At 50.1% G+C, this 15,452-nt stretch overlaps 1 protein-coding gene across 1 annotated transcript; it reads left to right on the top strand.

Moving 5' to 3' along the window:
- The first annotated feature begins 5,171 nt into the window (after window positions 1-5,171).
- P2RY2 (purinergic receptor P2Y, G-protein coupled, 2) lies at window positions 5,172-6,236 on the top strand. Its single transcript, XM_010137812.1, has one exon. It carries the CDS (start codon window positions 5,172-5,174, stop codon window positions 6,234-6,236), a length of 1,065 nt encoding a protein of 354 aa, XP_010136114.1.
- Window positions 6,237-15,452: the final 9,216 nt, after the last annotated feature.

Here is a 15,452-nt window from a genome sequence, read left to right on the forward strand (position 1 = left end):
ACCTGCTGTGCTGGGAATCGAGTCAGGTTCAACCGAACGAAGGCGGCTTTAATTATGCACAAGCGCCAGCATCGATGGGTTTAATGCTTTCATCTAATTCGTTCTGAAGCCATGGCTTTGGTTAATCTGGACTGACTTCCCGTGGTGTGGACAAAGGCAGGTTTTGGTACCGCTTGGGAAGCGGAGGCTCAAAGGGGGATTGATTCAGGGAGGAATTCAGGGAGTTTCTTGGGGGAAACCAGAAATTCCCAGAAAAAGGCATTTGGCTCAAAGCAAAACATTTTATTTGACCTACAAACAAAGTCAGAAAGTTCTTTTTGAGTTGTTATGTCTTTCCTCCAAACCCTGTCTCTACTTTTCATCTGGGGTCAAGTTACTGAAAAACCCTCCAGGAAACCAAAATTCCCCCAGAAAAAAGCTTTTCACAGAGAAAACAAATTCAACTCTGCTGCTTCTCAGCCTGGGGACAGGAGGAGAAACTGAGGCATGGGGCTGCTTCAGTGGAGCAGCCCTATTTCTGCCAGCTGCAGCAGAGCTGCCCAGTGCACTCCAAGGTGCTTTTTAGGGTGAAAAGAAGAGAAACACCAATTCTTTGCAAGCTGCTTTGGGGAAGAATGAGGTTTTCTGACTATTTTGGGGGTGGGGAGAAAGGTAGGTCAGACTCATGGGGGATAAAAATGGTTCATTGGCTGGGGCTCTGGGCAGGGAGTTGGGTAAACCCCTTAAGCTGCTTCAAGCTTGTGTTTGTATATCTTGGAATTGTATCTTGGAGCTGTCTTGCCTCAGGATTGCTGGAGAGAAGCACCAGGGAGCGATGCAGGTGGTGGGACCAGGGCAGCTGGGTATGTCCTCAGCACACGCTGGTGGCCGGAACCAGGCTGGAGGAGAAAGGCGCCAAAGGTCACCCACGGCAGAAAGGAGCCATATGGAAAGGTCAGATGAAAACTAAGCAGTTTGGCCAGGCTCAGATTTCAGCCTGGTCCCATCTCATGTCCTCCCAACCAGACAAGCTTGGTAGCATCCCAGTGCTCCGTCTGTTTGCTTTTGGTTGTAGAGGGTTTCAACCACAGTCCCAAAGGAGAAAAAAACGATGCTTCCCAGTGAGTCGTTCCTGATCTGGAGCAAGGATTTTGATGAGTCTACTAAATGCCTATAAATTAGGGCAGGGAGAACACCCACACTCTCCTTGTGCCTGTTGCAAAGGAGGTGGCGGGGAAGATGTGGTAAATAGTTTGTGGTTTTGACCTCCACCATAAAATGATGCTAGCTGCGATCACACCACGCAGCTTTCATTTCCCAGGGTTTCACAGCGGCAGAGCAAAGGGCTGCATCTATGAGGTCCTGCTGGTAAATTAATCCGCATTAATTATCTGGGAAGGTAAATTAAATCTCATCAACTCCTCCCCCCCACCCCCCACCCCACCCCGTGGAAACACATTCATTGCAGTGGTGATTTGGTTGAGCTTTGTTTGCTTTTGAGACTTCTGCTCTCAGGTTCCCAAGCACAAAACACCACGGGATGGATAGTGACCTCTGGGGTGGTACTGGGAATGCTGAAAAATGGGGCAGAAACCACCAATAAAGCCTTTACTCAGTGATTCAGTGTCCAACTCCTGGTCCCCCTGTGCTGGCCCTGATTGCTCCCCAGCCCTCAGCTGCCAGTGACCTTCTCCGATGGCAGCCCCCTCCTTCCTCTGTTGACTCATCTAAATATCTCCTGCCCGGCTGTGACAGATACTGTTACGGGAGCATTTTGGGATGCTGACATCACATGCACATGCCTGTGGGTATATATATTTGAGGGCACGTGGCTGCTGGGTTTGTCACACTTCTCTGCGTGGGTTCCTCTTATCACAGGGCTCCTCTCCCATGCTGTCTTCATTCACTAGAGCTGACGGTACCTGGGGAAAAAAAACATGTCCTGTGGAATAAACAGGTCCAAGGCCACGCTGCAAGGAGGGAGTTGGTCCAGCCATTGCAAACAGGTTCATCCAGACCCAACATGTGGTCCAGCATGGAGAAAACTGTTCAGGATATGCTCTTGCTGCGCACGAGTGGCTGTAGGGCACCGATAAAGTTGTGCATAGTCACCTGCATTCAACCCCACAGAAAAAAACCTCCTGCTGTGACCCCAGCAAGGGCTGGGATGAAGCAGATGAAGCAGGTGCAGGTGGTCCTCACTGAAGCATCGTGGTGGGTTTGCTTTTGGTAGTCATAGAAGTGTTCTTCCTGCTTGGCATCCTCAGGGATTGCCGTTACTTTCCCCCTCCCCTTGTCAAGCTCGATGCATCACTGTAAGAGCTCGTGTTCGTGTCGTCCAGCCCGTAGGCAGTGGTAGGGGCAGCTGCCAGCTTTGTGCCTTCACACGCGTTGGCTGGCCATGTCCTCTCTGGCTCACTCACTGCGGATGCAACAGGGCTGGGAGTGAGGGGGTGGACTGCAGCCGTGGCCCCAACAGACACAGCAGGTTTTGTCCTGAGGATTCTGGGCAAAAGTAGGGGGAAAAAAAATAGAAAGAAAGGCTTTTGCATTTTCAGAAAGAAGAGGAGGGTGAACACGATGGCAAGGACAAAGCTGCCTTGTGAGCAGGGTTTTGTCTCCATGATTACCCCTTTGAGGCCAACCAGAGCCCTGTTTGCTCCTTGTCCAGAAGATGGAGATGTGGATCTGGCTGTGGCATGGCCTGGGGCAGCGTGTGGTGCTCTGCGCACTGGAGGAGATTCCCCATCTTGGCTTATGGATGGTTTTCAAATGCCTTGTTGGAGTTTCTATCTGGGAGCCTCTGGGGAGGTGGGGTGGAAGATGGGGTGATCTTGCCCCCATCAGTGCTTCAGAGCTGGGTGACGTGTCTGCAGGGGACAGAGAGGATGCAGATAAAAAGGCATGGAGAAACCACGTCCAAGACTGAAGTCTCTGGAGCTCTGTAACCCATCCCTGTGCCTTTTATGTGGCTTCTCTCAATCACGGTGGCCTGTCCGACCCATTTAATCGGCTGCCAAGTCTGCGGGCAACCTCTGTCTCATTGGCTGCAGATCTGCAAAGCTCAGAGGGAAGGAAGAAGTTGGGGAGAAGAGCAACTTGAAAGAGTTTTCCCATCTGCCCGAGAAATATCAACCCTCTGTTCACAGGGACAACCCTGTCACTGAGGACTTGAGGAAAGCAGAATGAAGGGTGATGGGACCAAAGCTGATGGGCAAAGAAAAGCAAAACCCTGGGGCCAAGTCAGAGCACTGTCAGCCTTGGGTCCTCATGTTCATCACAGGGTGGCTCCCAAAGGTGTATTTGTTTTTCTGCTGATGTGGCAGATCAGTCAGGGCGTGAGCATGTGTGTGGTTTCTGCCAATGACCTTGGGAAATGTCAGCCTCGGCCAGTGCTGTTTGTCGTTTACTCCAAGGGGAAAAGCAGCAAAATGGGGGAAACATCATCAGGAATTGTGTCCATGCCACATCTGGACAGGTTGTTTGATCCAGTCCCTGGAGCAAGGACTGGAGTGATCCCTGTGTGATGGGCTGAAGGCATCACTTCACCCCTTCTCCATCAGCTATGAGTTGTCAAGGTGATTTTTAATGTCATAATGCTTTGCTTTGGTGAGAGATCATCCAGGCTGGCAGCTTCTAGGAGACTGTTATTGCCTTCTTCCCTGCAGGACCTGAATTGGAGGTAGATGCAGGATAGCTCTGGGTCAAAATGGTGCTTATTTGCAAGAAAGGGCATGCCCAATGATGTCCCACAGCAGGGTGGCACCTTGTTAGAGCTGAACCATTTAGCTGAGAAGGCTGGCATTGCTCTTTTCCACCTAAAATCATGGTGACATTTGGGACATGGCGCATCCCAAGTTCAGAGGACACCTCTACTCAAACATTTTCTCCTGCAGTAGCTCCCGAGCTCTGAACTCTTGCACTTGTTTTATCTCCTTTTAACCCCGTTTCTACAGGCTTCCCGTAACAGGGTACAGCAGTGACATCAAACCAGCTTGTTTTACGGGAAGGGAAGCAAAAGCAGTTTAATTTGCTTCATGGCTGATGGGCTTGCTGAGCGATCATGTGTCAGCTGGGTCATGGGCTGTTTCTGACAGACAAAAGGGCCCTTGTGCCTCCTGATACAGACAGTGCCAGATTCTGTGTGTCTGCAGAGACTCATTCAAGTCCATTTTTCCCATCTCAGATGGTGACCCCATGCATAAACGAGTGTTGCACAAGCACAGGCAGACTTTCTGGTGGTGGAGATGCTGGAGGAATAGGTCTCAAGGCCAGGAAACAGGACTAGTGAGATGAGCACCATCAGCCCAAAACTAAACCCATTAAAAAGCCATCATCATCATCAACAACCAGCCCAGGCAGAGCCCCTGTGGTGGAGAACATGCTCGCTTTGGCAAAGTTTGGTTACAAGGGCCTCCAGATTTTGTGCTGATGTTTGCTCTACCAAAAGGAGCTGAGGACCTCTGAGATCATGGCCCTGCCAGTCACGGGGATCACTCGATGAAGAGCATTTCCCTTTTCTTGCTCTTTCTGCCTGGGGTTTAGTAAGACCCACCTTTCAGGGTGCTCAGCTGGGCCTCTGCTTGTGAGTGATTAAACACAGAATGGAGCATCTTTCCTGTTCTGTAGCGCAGGAGACCAAATTTCTCCATGAACCTTGTGGGAAGGGTGTATTGGGACATTGAACTGGGCTGCAGGAGATCTGAGTTAGACTCACAGGTGTGGCCTGCAATTTGTTAGTAACTTCAGAGCATCTTAGTTCCTTCTCTATGCTCCAGATGCAAAATTAGGATATAAATAAAACTCTTTTTATCTGCTTGACTGCAGGTCCTCCATGCTAGGGACTGCCTTGGTTGTGTCAACACCCAATGCAACAAGGCCAGGGTCTTTGTTGGTATGCGACATGCTGGCAGGAGGCACACTGCCACCTCTGTAGTCATTGTCACCTGCACTGAGGTGGCACTGCCTGCCAGACAGCGAGCTGTGTTTGTGGGTAGCTTTTGCATAGACACAGCCAAACACCGATGGCAACCTTGATGGGAGGAAAAGGGAAGGGTATATAGTAATAATGACAGTGTGGACCACGTAACGTGTCACAACATTGTGGCACTGGGGCTTTCTCATCAACCCGCCTCGTCCAGGGACTCCTTTCCTCCATGTCGTTATAGCCTCTTTGCTTTCTCCCCAGGGCAATGTCGAACCTAACAACTACTCCAGCCTTGACCAGATCCATCAATGGCTCCTTGGACCCAGATGACACCTACAAGTGCATATTTGATGAGGACTTCAAGTATGTCCTGCTGCCTGTGTCCTATGGCATCGTCTGTGTGGTGGGGCTCTTTCTCAACCTGCTGGCCCTCTACGCCTTCATCTTCAGGATCAAGACCTGGAACGCCTCCACCACGTACATGTTCAACCTGGCCGTGTCCGACACACTCTATGTGGTCTCCCTGCCCCTCCTAGTGTATTATTATGCCATGGGGGACAACTGGCCCTTCAGCGTGGGCTTGTGTAAAATAGTCCGCTTCTTGTTTTACACCAACCTCTACTGCAGCATCCTTTTCCTCCTCTGCATCAGCATCCATCGATTCCTGGGCATCTGCTTCCCGCTGAAGTCACTGCAGTGGGGACACGTTCGCTATGCCCGGAGGGTGTCGGTTATTGTGTGGGTGGTGACCGTTGTGTGCCAGTCACCCGTGCTCTTCTTCGTCACTACCAGCGTGAAACGTGACACCATCACCTGCCATGATACGTCCAGCAAGGACCTCTTTGGCCAGTTTGTCATTTACAGTTCAGTGATGCTGGTGCTGCTCTTCTGCATCCCTTTCCTCATCATCATCATCTGCTACTGCCTGATGGCCCGGAAGCTGCTGCAGCCCACACGGGGGATGTCTCGGCTGTCCCGATCCAAAAAGAAGTCGGTCAAGATGATAATCATCGTCTTGGTGGTCTTCATCGTTTGTTTTCTTCCTTTCCATGTCACTCGTACCTTGTACTACTCCTTCCGGAGCTGGGACTTGAGCTGTCAGACCCTCAATGCCATCAATTTAGCCTATAAGGTGACTCGGCCCTTAGCTAGCACCAACAGCTGCTTGGATCCCATTTTGTATTTCTTAGCAGGACAACGATTTATGAAGTTTAGGGGCCACAAAATGGTATGGAAGCCTCAAAATGAAATGGCGCTGGGCGCCGTGGCCAACAGTCACCTGGGAACTAGCAACAGCACAGAATCGTCGTCCAAGGATGTGAAATCCTAGCTCTGCTCTGGCACGGCCAGCCCTGTCTCGGCAGCAGAAGGGTTTATCCCAGCTATGAAGGGAGGTCAGGATGCCTCAGGGCCCAAGGCTTTCGGTGTTCACAGTGCCTTGGCTTGTACCCACTTCAGCATGGTCCATGTTAAATGTGCTTCTTTGCTTGTTGATGTTTCAAACGTTTTTTTTTTCGGGAAAGTGACCCTGTGGTTATAAACACAGACTCCGTAACTCTCCATCCAATCAGGCCTCTCTGTTTAGCACTGAATGGCATCTCTCCAGCGGTGAGGCTGGGTGACCTCTATGATGGTGGCCAAATCTGCTAAAAAAAAAATCACGCCCTGAAAGTCTTAGATCATTTTCTAAAGCAGAAACATTGTGTGTGAAAGGTCCCCCTAAAGAAATCCACCTGTCTTTCTCCAGGTTCCCTGGCACAGAGGGAGCAAGAGTTTCTCTGTGCCTTGCCAAGGGAGGAAAGGCTTTTGGTCAATGAGTAGAGTCAGCTGTGGTTCTGCTGAACAGGTCAATGAAAATGTTAAGGGCAAATATCACCCGCAGCAGGAAAGGGTCTCCCACAGCTTTGCATCCCTGAAGAAATGCTCTCCCAGCTTCAAGCCCCAGCATCTGCTGGCAGATCTGGGAGGGGGCTCTTAGCTCCTGTTCAAGGGCTGGCTTCCCATTAAAAAGGGTGCTGGTGGACCTTCCATACCACTGGAGTGCACTGGTACCATCCCTCTGGAGTTTACAGAAAACATCAAGCAGGTCCCTTGTAGTTTTCTCCAGGGGAGTCAGCATCTTCCAAAAGAGCCATTAGTACTTTCCACCAGCAACGTTCACCCTTGAAAAGCTTTCTTTTCAGCTTTCTTTTGACTGCTGACTTTAATAACCATCTCCAACTCATTAAAATTGAGGGTGAGCTCCTCATGTCTTGCTTTTAATCTCCTTACTAGTGACTCGTTTCTAGGAAGAAGCAAAGACCGTTGCTAATCCCCTTGGCTGAGGGCTGCCACATCCTCATTGCTGCTCAGAGGTGACAGCCCTCTGGGACCTCCAGCAGCTTAATGTGACCCAAAATGCTGCCAAGATGTTGCTGTCTGGTCTCCTTGTAATCCTAGTAAACCCAGTGCTCCACTGAAGCCAGTCAACATATCCCTTACTGACAGTGTGGGCCTCCCCTGGGAAATTGGGCAGCGCTAAATTCTGGGTTTAGAAGCCATACCTAAACATTAACCCCAGGCCTGTCCGGATTTGGCCTTACATTCCCCATCAGGGACAGTTCAAAGTAAACTGGGGAAAACACCCACAAAACACTTCACCAGAAGGTCCACTTGGTCTTTCTCTCTGTAATTGTTGGGTTAGAGAGCCAAGAGCCCAGGTCCGTGGTTTCCTTGCCCAGCCTTGCCACGAGGACTCTGACTCATCACCCCCAAAATGAAAATGTCTTGTGCTGCAGCACTGGGCAAGTCATTTTTTTGTAAAAGCAGCCCCAGCTCTATTTTAGGATTAGACAAACACATTTGATCCTGGTTTAGCTCCACTCCTCAGACCTCTTCTTAGTTTCTTCCATCCCTCCTTCTTAAGAAGTGGCTTGGTGGAGGTAAAGACACGTCACGACTTAACAAGATGAGTTCATTCAAGGATGACTGGGACTGTTCAGGGTTAACTGGGAGATTCTCGTGGTCCCAGCTCAGTGGAGCTGTGATCCGGGGAAGTCTCTTGTCCCAACCAACAATGTCATAACCACAGGAGGCAAAGGAGGGAACTGTCTCAGCTCTAAGCACCATCTGCAAAGAAATAGGACATTTGTAGAGTTGTTTATCTCATCCTTGAGTGAACTTTGAGGATAGGGTTGGATTAAGATAGGACTTGCATCGTGGCAGCACTTCTTTTTCCATGTGCCTGTGAAGGGTGGTTGCGTTTATGGGGAGGGTCATGGCATAGTCACCAGGCCAAAATAAATAATTGGCAGAAATTCATTCAACCGAAGCACTGAACTGGTACAAACGTTACTCCAGGCCAGGTCTTGCCTGGTCTCTCACACTTGCCAAAAAGCAGCATGAACACCGAGTTACGTGCTCTGAATACTCCAACATAAATGCACTTGAAGTTCCCTCCTGCGGTCCTACTCGGCCATCCCACCATTCCCTGAGCTGGCATCCACCATCAGTCCCATCACAGGGGTCCTTCTGTGGTCCTGATCCCTCTCAGATCCTGACTCAGATGCAGAGCGGTTGGAGAGGTACCAACTGGGAATTTATATAGAGAATTGTTTTTGTTTGTTTTTGTAAAAGCACTAACTTATACTAAGAAAAAAAAAGTGGGTTTTGTGACAGACTGTACATTTTTATTTTTGTAACATACAAACACCTCAGATTTCTTATAGTATATAAATTTATTTCTACTCTGAGCACTCTTCTACTGTCTTCTCTGATATGTACAAAGAAAAAGGGGATGAAAACTGGGTTGTGGAACGTCACAGACAGATTTCCAGCTCCAGGTGCAGCTGTCCACACATGGGCCCCCCAGTAGATACCTCCAGCATCTGAACTCCTGTAGGAGTCCAGGGAGAAGGTGGTTACCCCAAGAGATGGGTCTTCTCATCCTTGCTCAAGATGAGATGGAACTGAGATGTAAAGGGCTGCTGAAGCACCCCAAACCCAGCAGCTCAGTGGGGAGGGTTTCACTTTATCTTGCTGTCCCCTTTTCCTGAAAGCCCAGTAACACTGGCGCTCCTCCTGCATCTTTACTTCTCGGAGACATGAAGACCCAGAGGAACAACTCCACTGTCTCAGTTGAGAATTTGCTGTGGAGACTGGTTGGAGCATCATAGTGCACTACAGGATGGATCCTTATAGCTGGTCAGAACAAACCTCTGGGCCTCAAACGCCACTGGGCATTTCTTCACTCCTCTCCCTAACCCATCCCCAGAGGGGACATACGTCTCCTTACAGCGTGCCCATGGGCATTTTACTGCAGACCCTACAGCACTGCCCTGTAACTGCAACGGGCAGATTCGACAACTCTGTTTTACCCCTTAAAGGTCTGGCAAAGATTCGGGCAGTGTAGAAAATGCCCCAGAAGAGACCACTGCTCTTGGAGTCCATCTGCCAAACAAAACCTGCTCTGTGAATCTTGACTTCCACCTAATGTCTCTTGAATTCAGTGCTTGCAGGGGGCTGATATCACCAGTTCTGGCAAAAGCCAGGTGCAGAGACAGTTGCATGGTTGTGGCAGGGCTTTTCAGGGGCCAAACCACTGGCAGCATGACAAATTCAATAGCCAGTCTTTTTGGTTGTATCTCCGTGGACTTGGTGGGTAACTTCTCCTAGGCCACTCCTGTTGTAGACTACAGACATAGCTGCAAGCTCCAAAATTGCTGAATTAGACATCCCAAAATACACTCTCTGAAAAACCCCTCTTGATTTTCAGCCAGGTTTTGGAATCCCACCCCAGGGTCAATGCTGTGAGGTGGAAGGGCTCACACGTGAATAGCTTTAGCTCATGGGTTTTACAGCATCACTCCCAAGATTATCCTGCAATGACTTCTCTGCAGCTCCTACCAGAGCTGACTCACGAGTCGCTCAAACCCAAGAGTGAGAATTGAGGAACAGGAAACACAGAGGTTGTGCAGCTACTTCAGAGAAACAAAACAAAACAAACCCCCAAAGCACTTTTTCTAAGTAGCTCTTAGCACTGGGAGCAGGAAGAGAAAGCTAAGAGCATTGATGGTTTCCTGCCAAGCAGACAAATCTGCCACGTGGGCTGGAGGGACCCACACGTCTGCTAGACCTTCTCAGCGCCCAGGTACAGGGTTTTTCCTTCCTGATCTGCCTTTCTAGGAACAGATCCTTAACCCAGCAGCGGCAGGCAGCGAGCCATGTTGTTGTCATAAGCCACTTCTTTTCTGTGTAGCGAGTCCGGTCTTTGTTCTTCTGGTTTTCCTCCATGGGGCTTGATTTTCTATGGAACAAGCCTGTCTGCTCCTCCAAGACATTTCTGACCTGACTGGTCAATTTAAGAGAGGGACAAAGTCTCTATGTTGTTGAGCTCCTACAGGTTTCATAGAAAACAGGTTGCCACATGAAGGTGGAAGAGCCAAAGGAGCCCTCACCCAATAGCTTAACCTTTATATTAGACACCAGAGGATCCACACCCACTTCCCCTGCTTTACAACCTGTGGTGGCTCATCACACATGATGAGTGAGGAATGGTGACGGGTGGTGCTCCAAAGCCATCCAGGAGGCCAACGCTGGGTTCAGACAAAGGAAGGAGATTCCCAAATCCCACAAACTAACCATGTTATTGAAGAAATTCCCCCAAATGGTCAAGGCAGCGTCTTCTTCGGAAGGAACCAAACCAGTGGGCAGTTGGAGTAACACACCAATCACCCAGCTTTGGGAGGAGGTCATTTTAAGGCTTTCACAGATTTGATACCAATATTTGCAGACTCCTCGGCAAATGCATGCTTGGGAAAGTCTGAAAGTTTAAAACATCCTTCTCTTTTCTTCTTTCACCCCAAATACCTGCGATTTTAAGCACTGACAAGTTGGGGCATTTTAGGCAGCAGCTGGACTGCAAATGCAAATGCAAATCACACTGCAAATGCACCTGTCTACACATGTATGCGCACACATAAGCACATCCATGCCCTCAAAACAGCCTTCCCAGGCTCCAGGAGAGGAGTGGGGGTTGAACCCTCGTGTCTGAGCCCTGCATGCAGGGCTGCACCCATGAGATGAGCTGCAAGGTCTCAGCTTGGTGCTGGAGTTCTCCCACCTTTGCAGCAAAGGATGTTCAGCCCCCCCACCCCCCCAGAAAAACCCCCTATATGGACTGGGTGGGTTTTGCAGCCCTGCTAGATGCTGATGGTAGTAGAGGAAGAGATCCCTCACCAGATCCTTTGCTTATACCACCCTCCATGAAAAAGCAGCATGTCATGACTCCATTTCCAGCCCCTCCCAAATCCTGGGAGATCCCTGAGATGTCCTCAAACCACCAAGCGCTTCCCCTTGAGCTTGGAAAGCAGGGGGTGAGGGGTTTCCACCTGGGATCCCAGCTGGTGGGATGACCAGTGGGAGACCTTGGCAGACAGTGGAAGATGCATGGAAGACTGTAGTCCCTGTGGTGCATAAACCAGCCAGCAGCATCCTGCACTGACTTTTAATAGGGAAACCATTTAGCTGAACAGGCTGAACCCTGCTGCAGCAGAGTCCTCTGCTGGTGCTAAGGGCATGTGGCAGCAAGAGGTCCCCACGTCCACCCTGGAGGAAAATGGGGCTCCCCAGAGGAACACTAACAATGCCCTAGGAACACCTCAGAACCACCCCAAGGGATGGGAGCAGAGCCCCGAGGCAGTGGTGGAGCCATCGGGGTGCCGGTGCTGGGTCTCTGTCCCCAGGCTGGGGTTTCCACCCAGACATAGTCAGCTACTCAAGGCAGGGTCCTGGTTTCCATCCACAGGACTTTCCAGGGGATGGATATTTTTTCCACACACTTCAAAGTTCCTTGCGTGAGCTGAGCAGCAGAGTGCAAGACGGCTGGGGAATCATCCTCCCGTCCTGTGACCTGCAGTTTTAAGGACAAGGAAAGAGCCTGGTCACCATCTGCCTTTTATCCAGCCACCCACCACCGCTCCAGCTCCATTCCTGCCCACGTGTAAAGGCTCAATGCTTGTTTAACATCCTTTCATCCTTTTCTCTTCAAGTCCATGGCAAGCAGGTTGGAGACCAGCTGACCCTCTGGGAAAAGAGTGGAAGTACAAGGCCAAGTCCATGGTTGGAGGTGGAGGCCATTTGTGACCCACACTGGGAAGGACCTTGCTATGTGACCTTCATGATGGGGATTTGCCATCATCTCTGTGTTTGGAAATGGGGTTATTCTGGAAGGATGTCCCTGATCATCTGTTCACCTGGGCTATCAACCTCTCTGTACAACATCATCCATGTCCAAACTGCTGGACCAGTTGTCCTGGTTCCCTGAGCTCTCCTGCAATACCATTAGTGAAGCTGTGAGCCCAGCACCATGATGTGGGACATGAGCCAAGCGCTGGCTGGTGCCTGCAAACCTCCTCTGCTAACGATGCAAGAGGATGCGATGCCTTTCTCAAAACCTTTGTTAGGTGAACAGCTCCACCACCCCCAGCCGGATGCAGTTCTTCTCCTGCTCCTGCTTCATGACTGAGTGCATTTTACAGCCTGGCAGCAGGACAAGATGCCACGCGGGTACCAGCATGGCCTGTTTGCAAACAGGGTGCGGGCGCAATGCCCCAGCACAGCAACTCTCACTTGTGGCCTGTTGAACATGTCCATCTAGTCCCAAAAGAGTGAACGGGCCTGACCAACTTGGGATAAGGTTGCAAAGCAGGTCGTAGCTCCTGGGGGGTGGCCAGCTCTTTGGTATGGTCCTGTCACTGCACATGGCAATTTGCAGGGTCAAGCAGAACGGCTGCAAGGGGAGGAAACAGATTGTCGGTTAGCAGAGCTTTGGGTCCTCCTTGGGCAAAGGATTCACTGACCTCAGCTTCCACGCTAAGAGAGAAGGACATAGCTGTGCCTTTTGGGGAGGTGTTGGACACCCCAGAGATTGCATGGCCTCATCCCTCTGTGCAGGACCTGTGATGACAAAAGGAGAATGCATTTCCCACAGTTCAGATCCCAGGGGAGATATATGCCACTTCCAATCACCAGTGGAGGACACAGAAGGCTGCTCCTCCACCAGCCCTATGGAAAACCAGGGGACCTACTCTGGCAGAGCCACTTGCATTGGTGGCACCTCCATTGAAGTAGCTGCCTGGAGACCATCAGGATAGGATCAGAAAGGAGAGGGATCTACAGAGGTCTTAGGTTCAACCTCCTGCTCAGAAGGGGGCTTGCTCCAAAATCGTCATCCTCAATATCCACCCGATATGACTCAGTGCAGCCCAGAACTGCATCCCAAAGGGTTCCATGGGTGCATGACCCAGAAATGCCTTTTCCTCCACCACTGGGTATCAAGAAAGTCTGGTCAGCCATGTGGGAGTTGTTAAATGACATAGATTGCCCCCAAAAGAGCCTCTGCAGCACTGCCAGGGCCCTGTGCTCAGCAAGATGATGATATGCCGGTGCCTCACCCCTTCAGCATCTTCCCAGGATTTGCTCACAGGACTGAGATTTAAAAATAACCCAATGGGGGCAGCGGGCGGGTGGGTATCACTCACCACACCATCACTAATCTCAGCTTTCAAAGCCCCTCTGCATGGCAATGATGGTTGCGAACCCCATCTGGCACGCTGCAGCTGCACGAAGGCATCTGAGAAACCACAGAGGTTTGCTGAGGAAGTATCAAAAGCCCTGAAGCAACGTCCCTGCTGGTGCCTCCTCATCTGCTCTTCGTTAGAGAAATGAGCTGTGGACTCCTGCCTGGGTGGTCTGGGCAAGGGGACCACTCTGTGGTCTGCTTTTGGGGTGATGTGGCGGGGTTGGGAAGCAAGGACGGTGCTGCAGAGGCGGTAAGTTGGGAGATTGTGGGCCTGGATTGAGCAGCATCCGTATGGATGTTGCCTCCAGCCGGGGCTGTGGGCAGCAGTGAGTGCCCGTGTCTTATGGCCCTGATTCCAGCTGGTGATTAATACCCCACAGTCCTGAGCCTCATCCAGACTTTCTGGGATTGTTTCCTAGAAATTCATCATCCCTTCCCAGTCAATACTTCCCAGATGTTGCAACCCATCTCTGTGTTTCAGCATCTGAATGGTGATGTGAGGCATGAAGCCTAAAGGAAGAGCAGCACTTTACAGCAAGCCGTTGTAGCATCAATATCTCCCTCATCTCCAAAGTATTTCCATTTTTCATCCCAATTAGCAAAGGATTTTTATAGTGACTCCTCAAGCATCTTCAGAAAGCAGCTGCTGATGTAAAAATTCACTTCAGCAGCTGTTCTTCCTTCTGCTTGCCCATAGATGGAGGAAGAGAGCTTCACCCCTTTGGGCTTCCTCCTTCAGCGATCTGATTAATGAGAATGCGTAGTGTTTTGGGGGTCTTCTTCTCCCTGCTTTGGCCCATCAGATGCTTGATTTGGGTGATTTAATGCCTGACCTGAGAAAGACATTGGCCATGACCTGCACAAGACCCTGTTGCCCAAAGAAGCTATGGTTCCTCCAGGAACCCATATAACCTCTTGAGGCTCTTGAGGTGCCACATGTAATGTGGCCCCAGGATAGGCAATGATGCCAGGATAAGCAAAGGCAGCTCCTCTTGGTTACGACTGTGCTGGTCCATGAGACAACCCAGGACCCATCTTTTGGGTATGCAGCCCATAGTGTTACTCCCTCACCACCCTGACCCAGGTGGTTACATCCAGTCCACTGCTGGACATCCCGAAAAAACATCTGCTTTGGAGGAATCCAGGTCCAAACCATGTCAGTGATGGTGCAATGATTCGTCTGGACATTTGCAGCCCAGGGTCATGGATCCAGCCATGGAGGCCAAGTCATGCCAGGTGAAGACCACAGAGAATCAGCATTTGATGGAGGGAAAGATCTCCCCCAAAAAATCGTTCCCCTGCTCTGAGACCAACATTAGTTGAGGATGGAGATATTTTGGGGGAAATAACTCAATTCCCAGAATATGTCGTAATTATTGGAGATTTTTATTCTATTCTTCCTAATTGGAGTGGTTTGCTCAGGAGGTGCAAAATTCTTTCCCCTTCCCCCTTTTCTGATACAAAGTGCTTGACTTTTCACTTCAAAAAGTCACTTTTTCAACCAAAACCCCACTTTTTAAGCAAGCAAACCAAAACCAGCAAGGGTTAAAAAAAAAAAAAAAGCAGAAACTATTCACTTTGACCTCCCTTTGACCAGAATCATGTTTACTTTCCAAATTTTGGTTCAACCACCCCGTTGAAAAATGCCTTCTGCCCCAGCCTCACTGCTTGGGCTGGCTTTGTGGGTTTTGTCCAGTTGCGAGTTAATGGGATTATTGTGAAACTGGTGGACGCATGCTTGACGTTGACCCTGTGTGGGAGGAAGAATCAGTTACAAAAACTGTAAGAAACCCAATTTAGAAGGAAAAGAGCAAAAGAGGGACTTTTGTTGCTTCATTATCCAGCAGATAAAGCGTTCACAAAACCAGAGAAAGATAAAGCAACCCTTTTCCAGTAAGACCAAATGTTTACCCTGCACGACGCAAACTGACCCCAGGTAATCTCGGGCTTAACTACGTGGTTTAATACCACCAAAAAGGGCCTCTT

Source organism: Buceros rhinoceros, unplaced genomic scaffold, assembly GCF_000710305.1.
Source record: "Buceros rhinoceros silvestris isolate BGI_N320 unplaced genomic scaffold, ASM71030v1 scaffold40336, whole genome shotgun sequence".
In the NCBI taxonomy this organism is placed as follows: Eukaryota; Metazoa; Chordata; class Aves; order Bucerotiformes; family Bucerotidae; genus Buceros; species Buceros rhinoceros.

Excerpts from the sequence above, each read along its gene's own strand:
- P2RY2 (XM_010137812.1), top strand. The coding sequence starts at position 5,172 with ATGTCGAACCTAACAACTACTCCAGCCTTGACCAGATCCATCAATGGC.